This window comes from Pleurodeles waltl, chromosome 6 (assembly GCF_031143425.1).
Source record: "Pleurodeles waltl isolate 20211129_DDA chromosome 6, aPleWal1.hap1.20221129, whole genome shotgun sequence".
NCBI classification, from domain to species: Eukaryota; Metazoa; Chordata; class Amphibia; order Caudata; family Salamandridae; genus Pleurodeles; species Pleurodeles waltl.
Window position 1 is genome coordinate 1381533304 of NC_090445.1, and position 21069 is coordinate 1381554372.

The following is a 21069-nucleotide window of genomic DNA, read 5'->3' on the forward strand; positions in this document are numbered from 1 at the left end:
CACACTTCACAGCAGTAGTCGTCACAAAAATAACCTGTAAAGGTCCCTTCCACCTAGGCTCCAAGCAAGTCAGGCTCTCCAAAATGTGACAAAATCTGTTCAGCAGCTTTGTCAAAATCAGTTTCAAGTGTTTCTTTTAGTAGATCACAATTTGCTGATCACTAACTATTACTTTTTTTGTGTATAATGGCTTTCATTGTCATTTAACAAGGTAGTTTCAAAACTCAGCTCAATTATGAATTCAAGTTCCAAAATGTCGAATTGGATTTTCACGATCGAAACAAAAGGACATAAACATGTGTTCCCATTCATCAGCTGCAAAGTACACCCATTCAGGACCTGTGTATCTTCGACTTGCAACTTTCTTTCTTTTTGATTTTCGACTAGTACTTATTTCTTCTTCACTCAGATCTGTTACTTCTGTTGTTTCTGCTTCCTCATTTATGCTTAACAACACATCAGAAACTTTTTCAGTTGCATGCAAAGAAGTTTCACAGTTTTTCTAGACAGTGATGGCACAAGTGGACATACAATTCCTCTTGATTTAGCAGGAATGTGACAAGTTCTTCTTTGACTTTGTTGTCTCACTTGCACGACTAGCCACATCAGGAGAAGTCAAATCTGAATGACTTTGATACAACTCAACTTCACTCAAATCTACTTCAGGAAACAAGATTTGCCTTGTCTCTTTTTTCTAATCGTCTGCTTCTGGACAGTCCTCCTGCTCAGACTTGACTCTCCTGCTACATCCATTTCCGTCTTTGCTGATAGAGGAGCACAAGGATTGTCCTCAATTTCCCCTTTCAGAGGAGTACTTACATCTGGTTCTTCACCAGTATGCACTGTCTTTACTTCTGCAGTCTCTTGCTCTGATTTTGTCACTTACTCTTCTTGAAACTGTATAGTCTCTGCTGGTGCTCCCAGGAACACTGGATCTTCATCATCCAAAGTATACGGCACTTTAGGAGTGTGCGTTGCATCAATCCAGTTTGGAAATCCAGCACACTTCACAGCAGTAGTCGTCACAAAAATAACCTGGAAAGGTCCCTTCCACCTAGGCTCCAAGCACGTCTTCAGCACAGGCTTCTTGATCACCACCCAATCACTAGCCTGTACACTGTGACACTGGTCTTGGGATGTTGGCACAGCTGTTGCTTCCACCTGGTGAGACAAAGAGCAAACCACACCAGCTAGACCCTTGCAGTAATCCAGCACCAAGTCATCTGTTATGCTTACAAGGGTGTTTGCAGGAACAGCTGGGAATCTCATGGCTCTGCCCATTAGTATTTCATGTGGTGAGAGACCGGTCTTTCTGGCAGGTGTACTTTACATGTCCATCAGAACTAAAGGTAAAGCATCAGGCCATTTCAGAATTGTGGATGCACACATGTTTGCCAGTCGAGCTTTCAGAGTACCATTCATTTGTTCCATTACTCCAGAAGCTTCAGGTCGGTAACTGCAGTGCAGCTCCTGCTCAATGTTTATGGTTGAACATAGCATTTTTTTCACCTCATTATTAAAGTGACTTCCTCTATCTGATTCTAAGCAGGCTATAAAACCAAATCGTGGTATTAGCTCCCTAAGTAACAGCTTTGCTACTGTGATCATTTCTACATGTAGGGTATGCTTCAATCCAATGATTAAATATACAGACAGTCACCAACACGTACCGCAAACCACCACACACAGGCATCTCAATGAAAGCCACATGCATTCTGTTAAATGGACCACCTGATCTTCCAATAAGACTCATATTCGGTTCTCTTTCCTACGTTAATTTGCTGACATGTAAGGCATCTGTGACAAATAGCTTCAGCAACCTGTCTAAATTTCAGATTAAACCAAAATTGCTTAATGTTCAAACCACTGCATCTCTGCCAATGTGAGTTTAACCACAATAATATCTAGCCATTTGCATCGGTAGACAGGTTGGCAAGACCACCTGCCATTCATTTGAAACCCAAATTTCAGCAATTTCTCTTTGATTACAACCTAATTTTGTCCAGCTTATGTTTTCATCTTTTGGAACCTCATCTTGCAATCGTTTAATTTTTTCCCTAGTGTCAACCATTGTCAATAGACAGTTTTGACTTGTCTCATAAGTATTTGTTAAATTTTTCCACTCTTCATTGAGAGTAGCACAATAACTGGCAATTTGATCAGTATATGCCTTACCCACGGAGATAAAATAATTTGCTTTTCGATGCACAGTACATTTCACAACTGAGATTTTCTCAGGTAGTTTTAAAGCTTCTAGCAATTTATGAATCCTGTCCCCATTTCTTATAGGGAAGCCATAAGAGGTAATGAAACCACTCTGGGACCACAACTGCCCAAAGTAGTGTACAACACTAAATCCATATTGACTGTCTGTAAAAATCGTAATTTTAAGCTGTCATGAAATACTGCTTGCCCTAGTAAGAGCCACCAATTCTGCCACTTGTACAGAAAATATTCCTTGAAGCAATGAAGATTTTAGTATATGAGAGATAATGCACACAGCATAACCAGATCTCAATGTTCCCACATTACCTCTTAAACAGGAACCATCAGCAAAAATTATTTGATCATTTTCTCTAACAGAGTATCCTGAATATCAGGTCTGGGTTGCGTGCACAGTTCAGTAACATCCATGCAGTCATGTTCCACTTCATTTACATTTTCAGATTCAGCAGTGTCTACAGGTAAATAAAGTAGCAGGGTTAAGTACACCACATCTTTTGAGGGTTACATTTGGGGATCCCAAAATCAGTAACTCATAGCGAGCCAACCAAGCATCTGTCAGATACTGAATTTTGGTCCTGGTAAGCAAGACCTCAACTGAGTGAGGGACCAGAACAGCTAAAAGATGGCCCACCACAATGCTCTCACCTTGAGCAAGACTGACACCTACTGAGGCCACCTGTTTCAGGCAGCCTAGTAAAGCAGCAGCAGCAAACGGATCCAATGTAGCTGACAAATATGCTACAGGACGATTTACGTCACCATGTACCTGTGTTAGGACAGAAAAAGCATAACAATCACGTTCATGGCAAAACAATTAAAATGGTTTCATGTAGTCAGACATTCCAAGAGGTGGTGCTCTGCACAAACTCTCTTTCAACTCAATAAAAGCTTTCATACAAGCTTCAATGAAGGGCACAAGATCAGTGATATCTTTGTGGGTGAATCTCTTAAAAAGCTTAGAAATTGTAGAAAAATTGAGAATCCATTGGCAACAGTAACTCACCATTCCCCAAAACATTCTGACATCTCTTTGAAAAAAAGGAGGGTCATTTACAATATAGCTGTAAGTCTTTTTCTGGACACATTTCTTGCACCTTTCTCTATCTGATGTCCAAAGTACTTCATCTCTTACTGACAATACTATAATTTTGCTGGAGACATTTTCACCCAAATGATTCAATAAGGCAATAACGCATGCATGGTGCCTGCTAGCTTCTCATGTCTTAGTCATCAATATACTGATCGAATGTAGATTGAAAAATAATTTCTAATGATTTTAAAATATTTTTCAACACCTGACTGAAAATTCTTGTGGAATTCCACACTAGGAATACACACAATTGCATAATTTAAACAAAAGATAAACTCGCTATCCTCATGTAGACACTGAGAAAAATGCCTGTGACAAGTCCACTACTGTGAACCGTTCTACGTCACATGGAGTTTGGAACAAAATCACTGCTGGATTAGGTACCACTGGACAACATTTGACCACTATGTCATTAATTTTCCCAAATGCTGAACTATGCGAAATTTCCCACTAGGATTTCGCACACTCATAATGGGTGAGTTACATGGGCTGCTCAGCATTTCTTTCAAAACCCCTTACTCCTCAAAATCTGCAATTACAGATGTAACTCCTTCAATTACATCTTGTGCCATGTGAAAATGGGGAGTTCTCGTGAAAAATGCATCAGGCTTAACTGTGACTTTGACTGGAACCACTCCTTTAATTGGACTTATAGCTTTTCCAGAAAGATCCTACCCTTTTCAAATAACTGTATCTTTTAGGCCACCTGGCAAGTCTAGTACTGTAAATGCAGGGAAAAGACTAATCAATGGGAATTCTTGATTACTCAAATTACAGCCAACTGATATGCATGATTCTTCATCATCACTATTTGTTAGAATGGCAATTCCATCTTTTGTGCAAGTAATCGAACATCTTAATTTTCACAATAAATCTCTTGCCAATAGATATACTGGACTTGAGTAACAGGCTACAAATTTGTGCAGGCCTTCAAAAGTACAAATTTTAACAGGAATCGACTCAGTAATTGCATTTGTCATGTGTTGATTCGTTACTCCTACTTGTACTTTTCTCCCATAAACGTGGCACACTGCAAACTTCTGCAGTTCTGACAGTAGAGCGTGTGGCTCCTGTGTCAAACAAGAATGAAACTTCACAACCTATAACTGTTCCATTTACATAGGGACCATTCTGATCCACCTCTAATGAAGCTGCTAGTACACATTTTTCTTCATCTGAACTCTCACTCACAATTTCATCACTCAATTCATCCTCACTGTGTAACGGGTACTGTGTTATCAATTGTTGACTGTTTTGATGTAACCTTTGACCCATGTTCTGTTGAGGTACAACTACCTGCTGCTGTGCCACAGGAGCTTGAGGTATTTGCATTTGATGATCTGGTGGCATCATTTGCATCTTCTGTTGCATTTGTTTTTGTGGTACCTGAAAACGTGGCACCTGCTGTTGGGGAATTTGCATTTGCGGAATGTGCATTTGATTATTCATATTCTGAACATTTACATTAGGATTCCGATTATTCGTTCCTCTCAAATTTGAAAAAAGATTATGTTCATTCATCTACACAACACCTTCCTGTACCATCAAAGGACATTTCCGCCCCCGTGTCCATGACCCCCAACGCGTGACAAGGTAACATTTTCTTCATTGCCTGCGTATCACGTGGATTAACATTAGTATTCAAGTCAACACGATTTCCATTTTCACCACTACCATGTCCTCTTTCTCTCGCCTGTCTTCTTCCTGGAATCACTTGCATGCTTCCCTGTTGTTGTGGAATTCCCTGCATTCCTGATTGTGCTGCTTTAATTTGCATCACCATGGCCTTTTCTTTCAATCTGTACTATTTCAGATCAATTTAGTCACTGCAATATTTAGCAAACTGCAATACTTCATCAACTGATTTTGCTTGCCTGCAAATGAAATGACTCCTAAGCTTGTTAACAATTTCAGGTCTCAATCCCTGCACAAACCTGAACACTAAATGAATCATGTCTTTGGGTTCACTTGTTTCTGTACCACTGTAATGCTTGAATGCCTGCAACAACCGTTCATAATACGCATGTATTGAATTATTTGCTTCTTGAGCTGGCCTATCAATTCTCTGCCAATCAATATCTTCAGGAGAAATTATAGTTTTCAAAAATTCAATCACTTAATAATAGCTTTTCATTACTTCAGGAGATGGTGTACCGGTAACTGGATCTTGTGGAGGCTCTCTTGTCAGTCAACCAACACTCCTTTTGCATTCAATCCATAAATCAGCTGAGACCACTATTACTAAAAGAGTAACATCTTCCCATAAACATTTGGCAAGTTTCAAAAACCTGTCTGTCTACTGATACCATTCCACTGGCTTCTCTCTCAATCTCAGGTAGTCATTTGTGAATGACAAAATACCACTCATGCTACAAGGGACATGAACATAATTCCCTCCAGAATTTATCTCATTGGTAATGTTTTTACTCGACTATCAGTCTGCTGAGTGTCAGTAGAGTTCGAAGTCACAGACTCTTTTCTTCAGCTCTCTTTTCTTCCCATCTGCCTTCCCATTTATCTAATTCTCCCCATGTTTGAATACTTTGGATTAATTCTCTAATACTAATTTTCATTCCAGGTGATCTCATGTTTTCAATGTCTTTTGAATCAAATTCTAATCTGTAACTCGTCTTTAATGGTTTAGATTTATAAATATCTATTTAATATTTTTCTGCCAGCTCTAGTAATTTCTGATGTGCCAATCCTGCGTTTGGTTGTGACATCTTTACACATGAAACGTAACTCATCTTCATTATATGAGTCGATTCTATTTAATTCAAGTGTTCCTTCAATCATTTCATTTAATTCAAATTTTAATTTTGCCATATTCAATGCCCTTTCCCTTTTAGCAACTGTTTTCATTGCTGAAGCTACACTCACTTTCTCCAACCATTCGGTTAATTGCTGAGCTGTCAAACCTTGTAAGGAAAAATAATTCTTCACATTAGGCACACACTGTGGAGTATTACATGGCAGACCCATCCCTCTTTCAGGTGACACTAGAACTGAATTTGGATTTGGATTAAGTGTCTCCAAATTTTGTGAAATTCTATAACAAGTTACATCTATAAACATAACTGTTTTGTAAAAATCTGATTCATTGAAGACATAACTCCTGAGGTAGCATTGAGTTTCTTCATATCTGCATTTGAGTTAAAAGGTGAAAACATTGTAGCACTGAGTTAGGATTCTGCATATTGCTCTCAATATTTTCCTGTGCATACAATGGAACATCTGGACCAATTGTGGCAGGGACTGTTAATGCTTCCAGACTTAATGAAGTATTCTGATTACTTAAGTAAATGATTACAGAGCTCTGACCTGTAAATACTGAGGAACTCGATCGCAATATTGTTACTGCAGTATACATTGGCATTGTCTGAGCTTGACTAACAACTTGCACAGGAGTTACTGAATTAGGTGTAGACTCCAACTGGACCATCATCGGTTTCTGAATAATCTGTGGTACCACCAGTACTGTAATACTCAGTACAGAACTAACAACAGGGTGTGTAGAATTTATTACAGACTGAGCTACACTAGAGTCTGAGTTACTGTAATAGTAGGAACATTAGTTGAACACTGTACTTAACTCTGTGTCACCACAACTGGAAGTGTACCTGGACTAGAACTAGCACCTTTATTTGCCTCTTCTGCTGCATATGGAGGACGATTTCTCAATAATTATGTGATAAATTCATCATCACCTAAATCACTATCATATGTCAGTGGTCCTTTAGCTTCATCTGACCCCGACTCAGTAATTTCAGTATTCTTTTTCTTTATCTTTGGTCTGACACTGTCCTCTTTCTCTTGTGAAATTGTAGGAAACATTCCAATACCTTGTAAAGTTTCTGTTCTCAAAAACTTCTGCTCATTATCCCATTTGGCTTCTAACAATGTTTTCTCAGCTTTTCACATTCATTTCTCAAATTTTCATTTCTCTTGTTGTTTGGCTACTAGCTCTCAAATAGCAAAAGCTATAGGGCTTAGGCAACAAATAAAATTCAAAACAGGAAGTATTTCAATCCTGAAATCATTTTCGCTTGCTACACTCAACCAATTGCTGTTCACGGTTGTCCACCAACCCGGCAATCCATGCACGGCTCCTTTCACCAACTTAACAATCCCAGCACAGACCCAGTGACATCACTCCTACTCCACACAGCGGTTGACAAAGCCTTGCAGCTCACCCTTCAAACTCGATTCCTGCCAAAAAACTAACTGCAAAATATTGCAAGCACTAAAAAATAAAAAAAATAAAACTTGTCCGCTTACTACTGGTAGGGCTCATTCATTTTGGAAGCTGTACGGAAATTTCAACTGTGGCCTTTCGCTCAAACAGCTACTCTTCGGCTGTGGCTCAACCTGCAAACTTCACCCTTGACTTATACCAGATCATCCTTGTGCACTCAGGAATCCTGTTAAACTAGCAGTCTCTTAACACGCACACTAGGAATACAACTATACCACCTGCAGACAAGTAAACAACAACAACCAAGTATCTCATACACTTGTACAATACTACGGAGTCTTAGACCTTGCAGGGTCTGTTACAACAACAATGACGTGGGCAATTTTTGAGCACAAAGTGCCACATTCACTTGAAGTACAACGACTTCCCTACTCTCTCCCTTTGGAGTACGCAAACTCCCTACTCAACTACGTTGGAGTAAGCAAACTCCCTACTTCTCTCAAACATCACAATTCACTTGCGACTTGCCAAAGCACTGCAAGCGCAAACCCTACTTAGAACTCACACATCACTGGAAATGCCAGGAACATACCAAATCTCATTTAAAAAAGCATTGGCAAAACCAAATAACTAAAACCCAGGATAATCTCTCTCCTATTGAGACGAAACCATCCTCTGCTGCGTGATTCTGTGGGCATGTGACCGCCTAATATTAGGCTAACGTGACACCTAATAGGGCTGAGACATCTACTACCCTCAGAAGTGGACTCAAATCTTTTGACTCAGACAGGAGTAATAAGATCATCAAATCTAACAATGAGAATTAATAGCCATATTCAACAACAATATTCAATAAGGAGTCAGTAATGTATACACACAATGACCTATATGAATCCCACACCAATTTAGTAAAGTTTAAACATTTATTACCCTTAAATTGACAATGCTAAGGTCATGTAAATGATGTGCAAGTCTAAATGGTACCCATACAGAAACAACACAGGCTGTCCAAAGCATCTGAAGAATTTTAGTTTAATAAGTGCAATCACCATTAAACCCTCCAGACGAATTATGCAAAATAACAACAGAATTGTTTGAGAAATAACAGCAGTGTTCATTAGTTGTGCAGCTGTATCAATCACAATCAATTAATGCAAATTCAGATAAAATTAGTAGTCAGAAATCCAACCTATTAAATTCTAATTCAAAACGCATGTGTGGGGCTGGGCTTTGCACATGCAACAATTAAAAATAGGACAAAAATTAATTTGGAAAACATCTAACTTTGGCGCTAACAAAAATATGCGGTTGGATTTCTAAAGGAAAAACTTGCAAAAGAAAAATAAATGAACATTGGTTATACCTCTCCTAAATGAGACAGCAGCTTGCAGAGTCTTCATCATTAGAGCACAGGAACAGAAGGTCTTCAGCAGTCAGCGTCAGGAACATGGAAGGAGGGAAAAAGTTCAGTAATGTTGAGCCTAATGTAACTGGAATTTTAAAATCAAATATAATTGGAAATAAGAACTGCACAGAATTGAAACTGCAAAGAACTGAGGGGAACTGAACTGTAAAGAAACTGAACAGAATCTGACTCTGAATGGAACTGCACATACATCATCTGAAACTTGCTAAATTAAAGTCCCAAAAATCACTAATTAGGCTTCTATTGGACAAAACTATGAGGTGTGATAGTGAGCAACCAAATGAATTAGGTCTGAGCTTCAGTTGTATCTTTCTTCATTTCTTCTTCAAGATATGCTCACATTGACACTCCTCTCCAGTCTGCGGGTATCCTCAAAATAATAACATTGTTAAAACAACACAGAACATGACATTGAGCTAGCATTACTTCCTACCAGAAACTAAGGCTCATTGTTAAACTTTGCAGTACTTAACACAAGGAAGCAGGGGCAGCTCCTGTGGAGGCAAAGTGGTAGGGCAGGAGCACAACAACATAAAGAAAAAAAAAGAAAAAAAAATACCTCCGCTGCCTCTGCCTTCCCGCTTTTCTGGCTCCTGCTCCACTCGCTGCCTGCTCTACGAGCAATCCTAACACTGCTCTCGCATGAGAGTAGCGCTAGTAGCCCTGGCTTTGCGCTCTGTGGCAGAATGGAAGAATCTACCTGCTCTCTCCAACCCAGCAACACAATGCCAAGTTAGACTGAGCCTAGTGTGCATGTGTGTTTGACCGGCCCGAGACGGCTGTCCAAACATTTATGTGCATTGAGGGGGGTGCTGTGCACTCCCCCTACATCCCTGTCATCACCTGTGGCTTGACCCCTGAACAATAAAAACAATAATAAACACTGTTTATTATAATTTTTCATTTTGCAGCTGCTAGTGGGGGGAGAGGGGTGAGGTCTTGGATCCAGTCAGGCTCGTTTGTCAAACCTTAGTTAATACATGAAGAATAAAACAATTTTAATAATAATTTCACATCATTCATTTTGCTCATTAATATTAATCATTTTCTCTCAGAAAATGTAGCGATAATTCAGCAAAATACATTTTCACATTAATTTACTTCACATAGAATTCTAAGTGATGGATACCATGTCGCCTCATGTTAAACATGCACATTTTATTTTTCTATCAGAAGTTTCTCTATTTAGGCCTTTTATATGATTTGTTCACTCATTATATTTCTTAATAATGTTTGCTCTCTGACAGTAACTAGAACAAATAAATATCCAGTTGCTCACAAGACAGTCTATTTTGTTGCAGTTGACCTCGTAATTGTTTCTGATACGTTTAATTGATTGGTTACAAATGCACAATGATGTCATCACAGTCTACAGCTGTATTCTGCTTTTGGGTGATGGGACTGATTTCCATACTAACAGCATGCCAGAAACTGAACATGCAGGGTGGTGAGAGAAAACAGTTACATGCTTAATAAGCATTGGCAAAGCCATTAGGTCTTGCCCTCAGGACCTATTTTGTTATTTTTAATATCCTGCACAGAATCCCCGATGTTGCAAGATCATGGCTAAAAAGAAAAAAAAAGAAGAATATGACACTGGTGGCCGCATCCTTTTGAAATCACGCGCAAAAAGCACGTCTGGGCCATCAAAATGACACTTGTACTTTTTCTTTTTATTTATCAAGCAGATTTGGATCTGTAAATAAAAAGAAAAATAAGTATCACAAAAGTGAATGATAATAACACAGCTACAACAGCTAACTAATAATTCTAGGCTAACTATGCTAATCACTATTAGCAATTATAATAATGAAAGGCAAATAAAAAATAAGTACAATTGTAATCATGTTAGTGGTATTATGCACTATCATTGATGTTGCTTTTGTTGCTTCCCTAAAGCAGTGAAACGTATAACATAGGTGTTCACTTTTTATGCTGATTAGTGTGCAGGAATTTGATTTACTATAGTAGTGGTTGTGAGACCTCATTGTGCAATAAACTCACAACCCTATCTTGGGTCCAGTCAGGCTCGTTTGTCAAACCTTAGCTAAACTCTAGGTGGCTGTGACTTTGATTAGTGAGGTCTAGACAAAGGAACATTTGTAAAGTATTAAACAGCACCAAAAGAATTGAATAAGACAGAAACACAACACTCAGGAAATCTGACACCAAAGTGTCAAAATAGACTGTACTTTTAGGAATTTATAGACACCAAAATGAATAAGATCCACAGGAAGGTTCTGAAGATATAAATGCTTTAAGAAATAATAAATCCCAGCTTTTTACTGAAACTCAAACAAGCTTCTGTGAAAACAGCAAAAACGGGACGTAGAAACGTTTTGGAAACTTTTACTTAACATTAACAGTCTTGTATGCAGTCACTTCCAGATACTTTAGGTGGCCAACTGCAGCAAGGACCAGGTCAGGGGGACTAACAAAGTCCCAAAATAGTAACCTTCCAGCGAAAGCAGTCTCCAGACCAGTTCCAGCAGTATTGGCTACCTGGCATTTACTTCAATGAAGTGGTCCTCATGCAAACATTGCAGGAAGATAAAGATGCTCAAAGATAGTGCTGTTGCTCTGATGACAGGGGTCTTCTTGGGGCCACCCCTTGGTCCACGAACACATTGGGGCAACTTTTGCCACAGAGGTCGACGTCTTCCGAAAACCGGATAGAGTCCAGCCAAAAACCAGTTGCTACTGGTCTACTGTGGAGATGAATTCAGTGGTTCACTTCTACTGGTGAGTGCTTTACTTCTGGGTGGCCTAATTGCACTCTGATGACTTTCCTTGGTTCAGTAGACCTGTTGCAATTTTGAGTCTAGGGACTCAGGCTCCTAGATAGTGGTGAACAACGATCTTGTGATCTTGCCTACTAACTCGCCAAGGGAGGGTCCATCAACGTTTGTGGCCCTGATGCACGAACAGCAAATCAGCCAACTGTCTCTTGGGGGCTCTTATTCTGTCTGAGGTTTGAGGATGACTTCCTTGAGCAGCGCACCACAGACAGTCCTCTCTTTGCTTGCCTAAGGAGCAGCAGGTGCAGTCCAGTTTCTGTGACCTTCCTAGGCCCAAGATCAGCAGAGCAGTTCTTCTTCCGTCCTCTTTTCCAGTACAGAAAAGATCTTAGGTCTGGTCTGGGTGCCAGAGGTACCTATTTTATGCCAAGAAAGTGCCATGAGAGGAAGTGGGGTCACTAGCTAATGGGCTGTTTGGATCTCTTCCACTTGATGAAACGTCTTGTGAAGTGTGGCATCTAGCTATCCCAGAATTCCATGTTCTGTTCATTCTCAAGATGGCAGAACTCCTCTCTTGGCTCCCGGAGCTTGGTAGCCCAACCCAGGAGTGTGGCTACGTGAAGACTACATGCCCACAGAAAAACTGATCTAACTACTGGTTCACCTTCTCCGTCCCCCAAGCCCTTCCGTTTAGGGAAACAAAAGGAGAAGCCCTCTTGTGTTTGCTTGCCATTTGCCCAATCAATTCAGCCTCCCCTTTAAAGTTTGCCTTATGAGCTCACAACCTGTGTGACTTTTTCTGCCAGAGGCGATAGCACCTCGCTCCCCGGCACACCCTACTTATTCCTTTCTTGAGGCCATTCACACATCTCTCCAGGAAGCCAGGAGGCTGTTTGGAAAGACAAGCTTTGTTTTGAACAGTAAACAGGCATGAGAAACCTTAGTCAACAAGATGGCAACTTCCTTACTTTTGCACTCTGCCCAATAGTGACACTAAATTCAATTTAACCTTTAAATCAGACTTTATGCACTGATTATTTTGATACCATACAGTACCAATCTTAGTAGTCCCATTCAGAAGCTAGCATGGCTGAAATGTCAGCACGTAACCCTGCAGTCGCCAATAGGGTTATTAGCCTTTCAACATTGAAAATTACAATGTGGAGGTTTTACTGTTAGGGCATTCAAACATGAATCTACAGATCCAACGTTATAATGCACACTGCCTTTAGGACTCAGTAGGCCTGCTTTAGTGGTAGCTTGCAAACAATAAAAAAGGAAGGCTTGGGCTTTGCAATGGCTTGAAATGGCAAAGTTGAGGTACCAGTTTAAAGCTGCTCTGACAACTAGCAATGGCAGACTGATAGTCATGATTTTGCTTCGCACACTTGCTTTGGCACAACTAGTGCTGCAGTCCACAAGAGACCCTTTAACTTACAGGCCCTAGGTATCTCTCTTACCATAAACGAAAGGACTCACAGGTAAGTTAAGGATGCCAACTGGGGACAAGGCAATTAAACGTATACTTTTAAAAAGGCCAGAGCACATGCACTGAGCCCTGATTAGCAGGGCTCAGGACATTTCAAAGTCATTACACCAGTGCCTTGTAGTTTGAAATGGGGGCAAACATTGAAGGTGAAACTGCAGATAGTCTGTTTCCTCACAATTAGGAACCACGTTTGTTTGTTTTTTTGTGACATATCAGAAAGCGCCTACATATCAAAACGTGATGGTGAAAATTCCTTTGTGCCATTCATTGCTGAAAGCAATATTCCATTTATAGGTGAATACCCACCATAATGACGATTCAAAATATAGCCACGTAATCCTGTTTTTCTTGCACTCATTTGGCAGAGGATGCATTTGTGGTTTGACGTCTCTTGACCCCTGTGGACCCAAGCAATAGTCGATGGATTGGGTCAGTGTCTGTGTTCTACAGCAGAATAGATAGGGTAGGTCATACTTTCTTTTTTATGTATGGAAATAACTTTTTCGTTTAGTGGCACGGTGCAGTCAAAAAAAGCCCAAAAGAGAAAGAAACATCTATGTCCTTCTACCAAGACAATACCCCCCAAGTGGTTGTGTGTACAGCTGATCGCACACAAAAGAAACTCCTGACCACACACAAAACAAACTCCTTTGCACTATTCGAGCACAGCATGCTGCCTCCGATGCGGGTGAAGAGAGGAATCCAGGAAGTGGCCAGACTCCTGGTTATTGAGACCGAGAGAGAGAGTTTTGTATACAGAGATATTCATAAGGAATCTCACTACTCAATGGAAGCTGACACAGGGTAGATACAGCGAGCTTGAGTGGGAAATATTCTGCAACAGAGTAAAATGAGAAACTGGATTAAATGAAGAATAATTTGTATAAAGGTTAGAAATCACAAAATGAGATTAAAACATAGCATATGATACAAATGTTTGTCTTTTTATTTGCCGATCCAAGTTAGATTGGAAACTAAGAAAAGAAAATATGTGAAAGAGTTTTTTGTGAACGCAGGTGGGAGTGTATTGGGGAAGGTTTGAAGCAACAGGATAGTAGGGAGAAGCACCGGTGCAAAGAGAGATACAGTGAGTAGGGGAGGCGGAGAGAAGCATACATGAGAGAAAGCTGAGTTAATGGTAAGCAATGGGCAGAATATATTGCGAGGTAAACTTTTGGCATACCCCCAATATATTTTTGGGAACAAGACAGCTGCGCTGTCTAGTAGGGTTCAATCTAAAAAGAGACAAGAGGCCCAGTTACTACTTTCACATGTCAAAGGATTAACACAACTAGAACCACTGCTAAATTTGTTCTTAGGGTTGCTGGTGGTAATGATCCACACTCACTTTCGTGGATTAGGACTTACTTTTCCTCCTCGGATTTTGGCCCAGAGGAGGAGAGAGAAAGGCAGAAAAGGGGTAGGGGAGGTGGAAGTAAAAAAGAAAAAAATAGAAGAGCAGTGACAGAATGAAAAAGCACACATGAAAAAGGATCTTCAAGAGTGACCAAAAGACAGAACCTCTAGGGTGGTATAAGAAAGAAGCATGAAGCTCAAGCAAGACTAGGAAATCTTTTGTATTTGGCAACCTCGGCAACATTGGAAGGGGGGGTCCTTAGAAAATCACTAGCCATCTGTGTATTTTTGTAGCAAAGTGAGGGTCGCCCAGGACAATCCTTTTTAAACTAAAAAAGTATACTGCACATTTGTACAAGAAACGGCAGACATGGTGCTGTAAAGTGATGCTAAGTGGTCATTCTTTTAAATTTTAAGGCTAAATTCATTCAACAATCAATGCCTGTTAAAACAGTGGGTTATCTGACTGGAATTTCTACCTCTTTTTGCAGACTGGCCAGTGGACTGTGGAATAACACACTTTCAGCCCAACACTGCTGGACGGATAGTGTCTGGCAATGAAGCGCGGCCATACTCATGGCCATGGCAGGTGTCCTTGCAGGTAAAGTGTATGTAATTCGCTTTGTACTCAGGCAAATGGTTGACATTACAACAAATGCCTTTAAAACGCATGCCTTTACTATACATCCTTTACCACGCAATGCATTTACCACTCAATGAAATTGTGAGTATATATAAGGGAAGAAAAACCTATATATATATAAATATATATATATATATATATATATATATATATATATATATAGTGGCTGTGAGGATGATCTCCTTGAGATTGAAATTCTGACAATGTTGACAAATAAATTAATTTGGAATTCGGCCTGGGAGTGTGAGCTTTTTGTGTACTATAACAAGTTTGACTCATTTTGTGGACATATATATATATATATATATATATATGCTTCACATAAGATTCAAACGACGGCACTCCATGCAGTTTACTGTCCTTTATTTATGTCAGGAATTCCATATAAATTCAAAAACCTCAAAGAATCACAGGTTTAGGGCGATGCGTTTCAACCATCACGGTCTTCCTCCTGGCCCTCCAAGTGTTCAAGTCATGTGACCCATCTTACTCTTTAAATAACCACTAGTCTAATTAATAGACATAGAAGAAATCTCTTTTTTTTTTCTTCCTTTCCTTTTTCTTCCCCTTCTTCTTTGTGTCCCATATGCATTGCTCCTCTCTGTAAATTATACATTTCTAATTACCTAATTCATCTATTCATCTCTGATGGGCATCAATGCCCCTCCCAACCTCAAAATTAACCTATAGGACACTACGTCTTTATTTATACCATTCCTTGTCTCCCTTTTAGGAGGAGTCACCACATGACTTCACTAACCGAGTTAAAACTATAAAACTAAAAAACTACCAATTTGTATAACACTAACCTAATTCTCCCTTTACTGGATATTATGCACTCATCCAATATGGACATGAAGTTCTTCATCCTTGTTCAATCCCCACGGGAAACGACAATTCAATCGAATAATGTATTCTGATTCCATCTTCCTCAATTGTTTATCTCTGTCGCCCCCCCGATGGTACCCACTGCCCTATCAATCCCAGAGAATCTCATCTCATCTAATTTCCCATAATGTACTACGTTACAATGGCATGCCACTGGATATGTAGTATCCTTATTCACTATCGCTCTCCAATGTTCTAAGATGTGTTTTTTAAGAGGGAAAATTGTACTGCCAACATATTGCAACCCACAACGGCATTCAATGACATAAATGGCAAAATCTGAGGTACAGGTGATAAATTTCTTAATATTCTCTTTCTTGCCCATCGGTAAAATATACTGTTTCCGATTACTGCTAACACTGCCTGCTTTGCATTTGGAACATTTGTAGAACCCCAATTGTGTGTCTAGAAGGGTTCCCTTCTTTTTCGGTACAAAACTGTGTACCAGAATGTCTCGCATGGAACTACTTTTTCTGTAGGTTAACAGTGGTAGGGGACTGACTAACTGGCCAATCACTTTATCAACTTTGATTAAATGCCAATATTTGCTCATAATCTTCTTAATCTAAGGTTCAAATCCAGGGGATACCCATGCAATATTGTGAGGCAGGCATGCCGTAAGGCAGGGGAGGTTCATAGAGAAAAACTTTTAGTCCCGAAAAAGAAGGAGACTGACCCTGGTCCCGCGAGATATGTGACAACTTTTAATGAGTATTCATTGGAGATTAAGAAGATTATGACCAAATATTGGCCTTTAATCAAAGCTGATAAAGTGATTGGCCAGTTAGTTAGCTCATGATGAAGGTGCACTGCCAGCCAACACAAGAGATGCTGTATGTGTGAAAGGAAGACAGAAGAACTATGGCATATTTTCAAATAAATTATGCAATTCTGCTCTTTTACTGTGGTGGAGCACTTTGGCTCCCTAGCACCAATGCAGTCACCCTTTTTGCATGGTGCATTGGTGCTAGCATTACGGTCAGGATAGTTTTTGTTCGGGAAAGTGTACGTCCCTGCACAAAAGCTGTCCTTGGTGGCTTTTTCTTTTTGTATGTGTGCTGCATTCTGAAGTACTCACGCAAAGAGTAAATAACGAGGAGAAATAAAGTCATTTTTCCTCGTTATTCCAGCCTAAGGCAGACATACCATTTTGGCACAAACTCATATACACAACTCTATGTAAATATGCGTTTGTGTCATAATCCACGGCTGGATGCACGGGAATGTCCATGCACATCCCATTGAACATCTCACTGATGAAAAGTAATGGAAGGCAGCAAAAGTGCTGTTACTTTTTTTTTTTTAACAAAGCTGTGCAATTTGACATTAGCGTTGCTTTGTAAATAACAAAATAGACTTTGTGTTGGGTCTGTGTCAAAAAAACAAAGTAAACCTGATGCAAAATATTTGTAAATCTGGGCCTCAAATTCTCTTTAAAACACATAACCAAGTTAATGAGTATTGGCAAAGATAATAGTTCTGGATTTCTGATTAGTTATAATCCTGACCTAATGACAGTAATAGCTGCAGACACACTAAGGAACTCTTTTGTGTCCAATCGCCAAATCTTGAATGTAAAGTCACGGCGCACCTTATACCGCCACAAAATGTTATGGGTTTGAGTGGCAGGCCATTTATGAAATGTTTCACACAGAAAAAACCAACTATATTTTCAATGGTTGATTGTTGCTGACCAAATCCCACTCTTTCTGTATACTTTCTTTTGTAGTTTTCTGAAGAGTTGACAGCATGAGATTTTACAGCAGATAGTTAAATAAGTCAGTAGAGTACCTAAAATAATTCCTAATGTGTTTCTGCAATTTTATGTACATGTTCCCCTACACACTCAAACGTTTCTATTTTTTTTAAGGTTCGGGCTAGAGGAAGTAAGACATATGTTCACGTATGTGGTGGAACCCTTATTCACAAAAACTGGGTACTCACTGCTGCTCACTGCTTTCAGAAGTAAGTTATCACATTGGAAGTACTAACCAATCACTGGTCGGGTAGTTGGGGGTACAAAATGCTCTTTGGCCATTCTTTTGCATCCTCATGCCATACCTTTAGTTGACTTTCAAATATGCATGCCAAGATGTATTAATAGGTAATGGGTTATTTAGTAGTGGGGATGGAAGAGCTCTCTGGACTAGTAGAATTTGCGTCTGGCCCTAGGCAGAGGGTAAAATGTAATACATTTCTCTCTTCTTACTGTATTTCAATCTCTGTGTTTATTTCAGTTCTGTCACTCCTACTCCCTCTCTGTTCAATGTAATGACTTTTACTATGCCTAACACTAGGTTTTTAATTTTCAAGACGGACAGGTGTTTCAAAGTAAATAAATGGAGTACATAAAATGGTACAGTTTCTCCAGGAGAGGATATTTCTTTGTCAATGCTATTCCCATGTCCATATATTATTCAATGTGTCACTAGCTTAGGCATGTATTGCTGGCTTCTCAACTGGTTTCTGCATATCTTCTAGAGTGATGCAGTTTGTCTTTGAACGTTTTCTCTGCAGAAAGTGTAGTCGTAAGTGCCCTTTAAGTAAGTAAATGTAAGGTGAGACCTGGAGATGGAAGCCCTTTGTGCCCCCAGCCAGGTTGGCAAGACACCTAGTGGGAGATAAACTACCCCAGAACTGGTTTTGGTTGACCACACAGAAGGGCAATGCTCATTTCCCTGGCCACATATTTGGTTAACTACACAGGCACTGCATAATGAAGGAGGGGTTTCTCCATCTGGAGTATTAGGAGCAAGGTGCACTGAAGAATTTTTTACAATACAGCAAATAGGAACTGCTGAAAATGTGGGTAGGGTGGACCTGGGGAAATTTTACCCCATTGGTTAGGGAGCAGTCAGTAGTCACCCCATCCATTAGCTGCTGCCAAACATAAATGTGGAAACCTAAGAGACCCTTCTCAGAACACTTTCTGGAACTGTGGAAGATTAGAATAGGACTATACCTATTATCTGTGGCATGAAAGGGCCCCTGAAAGACAGGACCTGCTCCCTCTTGAACCCAGGACAAAGACATGGAATCCAATGGTTATTCTAATGACCTCCTGTGTGGCAACAGGGACACAACAAGCTGCGAGAGGCCTTTTTCATGAATCGACCAGTACCAGCTGGACCAGGACTGCATCTTGCTTGTGGCTTCTGCCCCTAAGTACTATCTTATAGGTCCTAGTAGCCTTAGAAGTGACACAGGGGAGCTGCTCCAGAAAGCCAGAAAAGTTAGCGCTACTTTCAGCTACTTTAGGCAACTTTGCACCTCAAATCATGATTTGTATTGGAGAGTAAATCACACCACATGGAAATCTGACATAAAGTGCAGTAAATCAGGCCAGCATGTCTAGTTATGTCACGTCTAGCCATGTTTGTGAGGTGCAGAGGAAGTCCAGAATGGTGAGTACTGGATCAGAGATGGTGGAGCTGCAAGCTGGTATGGGGAACTGGGTAAAGCTAAGGAGTGAGAATCGACCTTCTGTAAGAAAGTGAGGAAAGCATGAGAGAGCCAGTGGGGTATTGGGTAAACCTCCCTACACAGCTACTTTAGCAAGTTTTGTAGATTCCAGGTATGGGGAAATGTGTGAAGAGATACACTTTCCTTTTCACAAATTGTTACAGAATAGTTCTTACTCCTGACTAAAGGGACTCATAGTCTCTTCAATTTTGATTTTAAAAATAATGCATTTGATGTCAGTGCTTACTTACTTATGATTAAAAGGTGCAGGAATGGTTTGCAGGTCAGGACTGGTAATTATGCCACTTTGGCTTTTTCATTAGTAGGATGCAGTGAGGGGCTGGTTTGAAAATGTTTGCCAAGGCTGTTTCCTGCCTGGTCTTGCTGGGTTGCATTCAACTCCCTCAAGTTTGTCATTTACGTATTAGCCAGGGTTTAATTATTAGGGGTGTAAGCAGGAGATTTATTAACAAGCAATAACATTTTTCCCTCCTTTGTCTGCATGTTTGACCTAACATTCATATAGTATTTCTCCTAAATGTTATAATAAACCATTTGAATTAGCGCCACTAAAAAGTAATCTCCTTGCCAGGTTAAAGGGATGACTTGAGCCAAGTTATCACTTTCTAATCTGCACACTAATTCAAAGAACTTGCCCAAAGAAAATGTGTCAGCACTAACATAGATGTAGTGCAGGGCTGCTATCCAGTACTAGCTAATCTAGTAGCCCTACTCAGATTACTCCAATCAATTCCTCCGTTCATTATTCTAAGGCTATTGTGGAATGTTCATCATACACTCATTTTACCCCATGAATCAGACCAGCGCACAATTGTTTAATAATCAATACAGTGTCATAAACTAGGAGTCAATCCATCATCTTGGCATTGTAGTCACTTCTCATGGTGTGATTCTCATATCTGACCATGGTCACATTTATTATGTTTTTAAACTATCTAGAATAATTATATCTTCCAAAGTGGGAGCATAATAGGTGTTAACTATGAATAGGCTGTAATTGCCCTCTTGGACGGCTTTATCAATTTTCAAAACTAAGCTTCATAATATTCAACTATAGACTCTCCCCTAGAAGTACTTACGTTTGAAGAGTATCCTGTTAGTAATGCACCCTAGTTTAACCAGATCAAACACAGCCACCTTTTTTTGCACACTACTGGAGTGCACTCTATCGGGGTATCAGCATTCTTGACCAAGTTTCTTGTAGTAATATGCCTTTGAAGGTCTTCAGATATGAATAAGTATCAAATGTATTACACTTAGATACTGCCACAGCCAGGGTCCAAGATAAGAGTCTGTGTTGATTGCGAACAAACATGAAAGAAGGGACTTTAAAATTGTTTTATTACACATGAAAAGCAGCTGTCAGCCATGAGTAATCATGTACCTCATTATTATTCACTGGTGATGGAACTATAGCATGTATTGTCTCTTCCCTGTTTTGGGTTAGTCATAAAGGATTTTGATTACATTGCAACAGCAATTATCCTCCATTGTGTAACTGCAAACTGAACCTCATTAAACTCACTTGTTTCCTA

At 39.8% G+C, this 21069-nt stretch overlaps 1 protein-coding gene across 2 annotated transcripts in view; it reads left to right on the plus strand.

Moving 5' to 3' along the window:
- The window catches only part of LOC138300866 (elastase-1-like), a 215454-nt gene that overhangs the window by 37143 nt on the left and 157242 nt on the right, over positions 1–21069 (plus strand). For both annotated transcript variants that reach the window (XM_069240705.1, XM_069240704.1), the window contains exons 2-3: positions 15012–15121; positions 17922–18016. In XM_069240705.1, coding sequence (XP_069096806.1) covers positions 15012–15121; positions 17922–18016 — 205 coding nt within the window. The remainder of the gene's footprint in view (positions 1–15011; positions 15122–17921; positions 18017–21069) is intronic.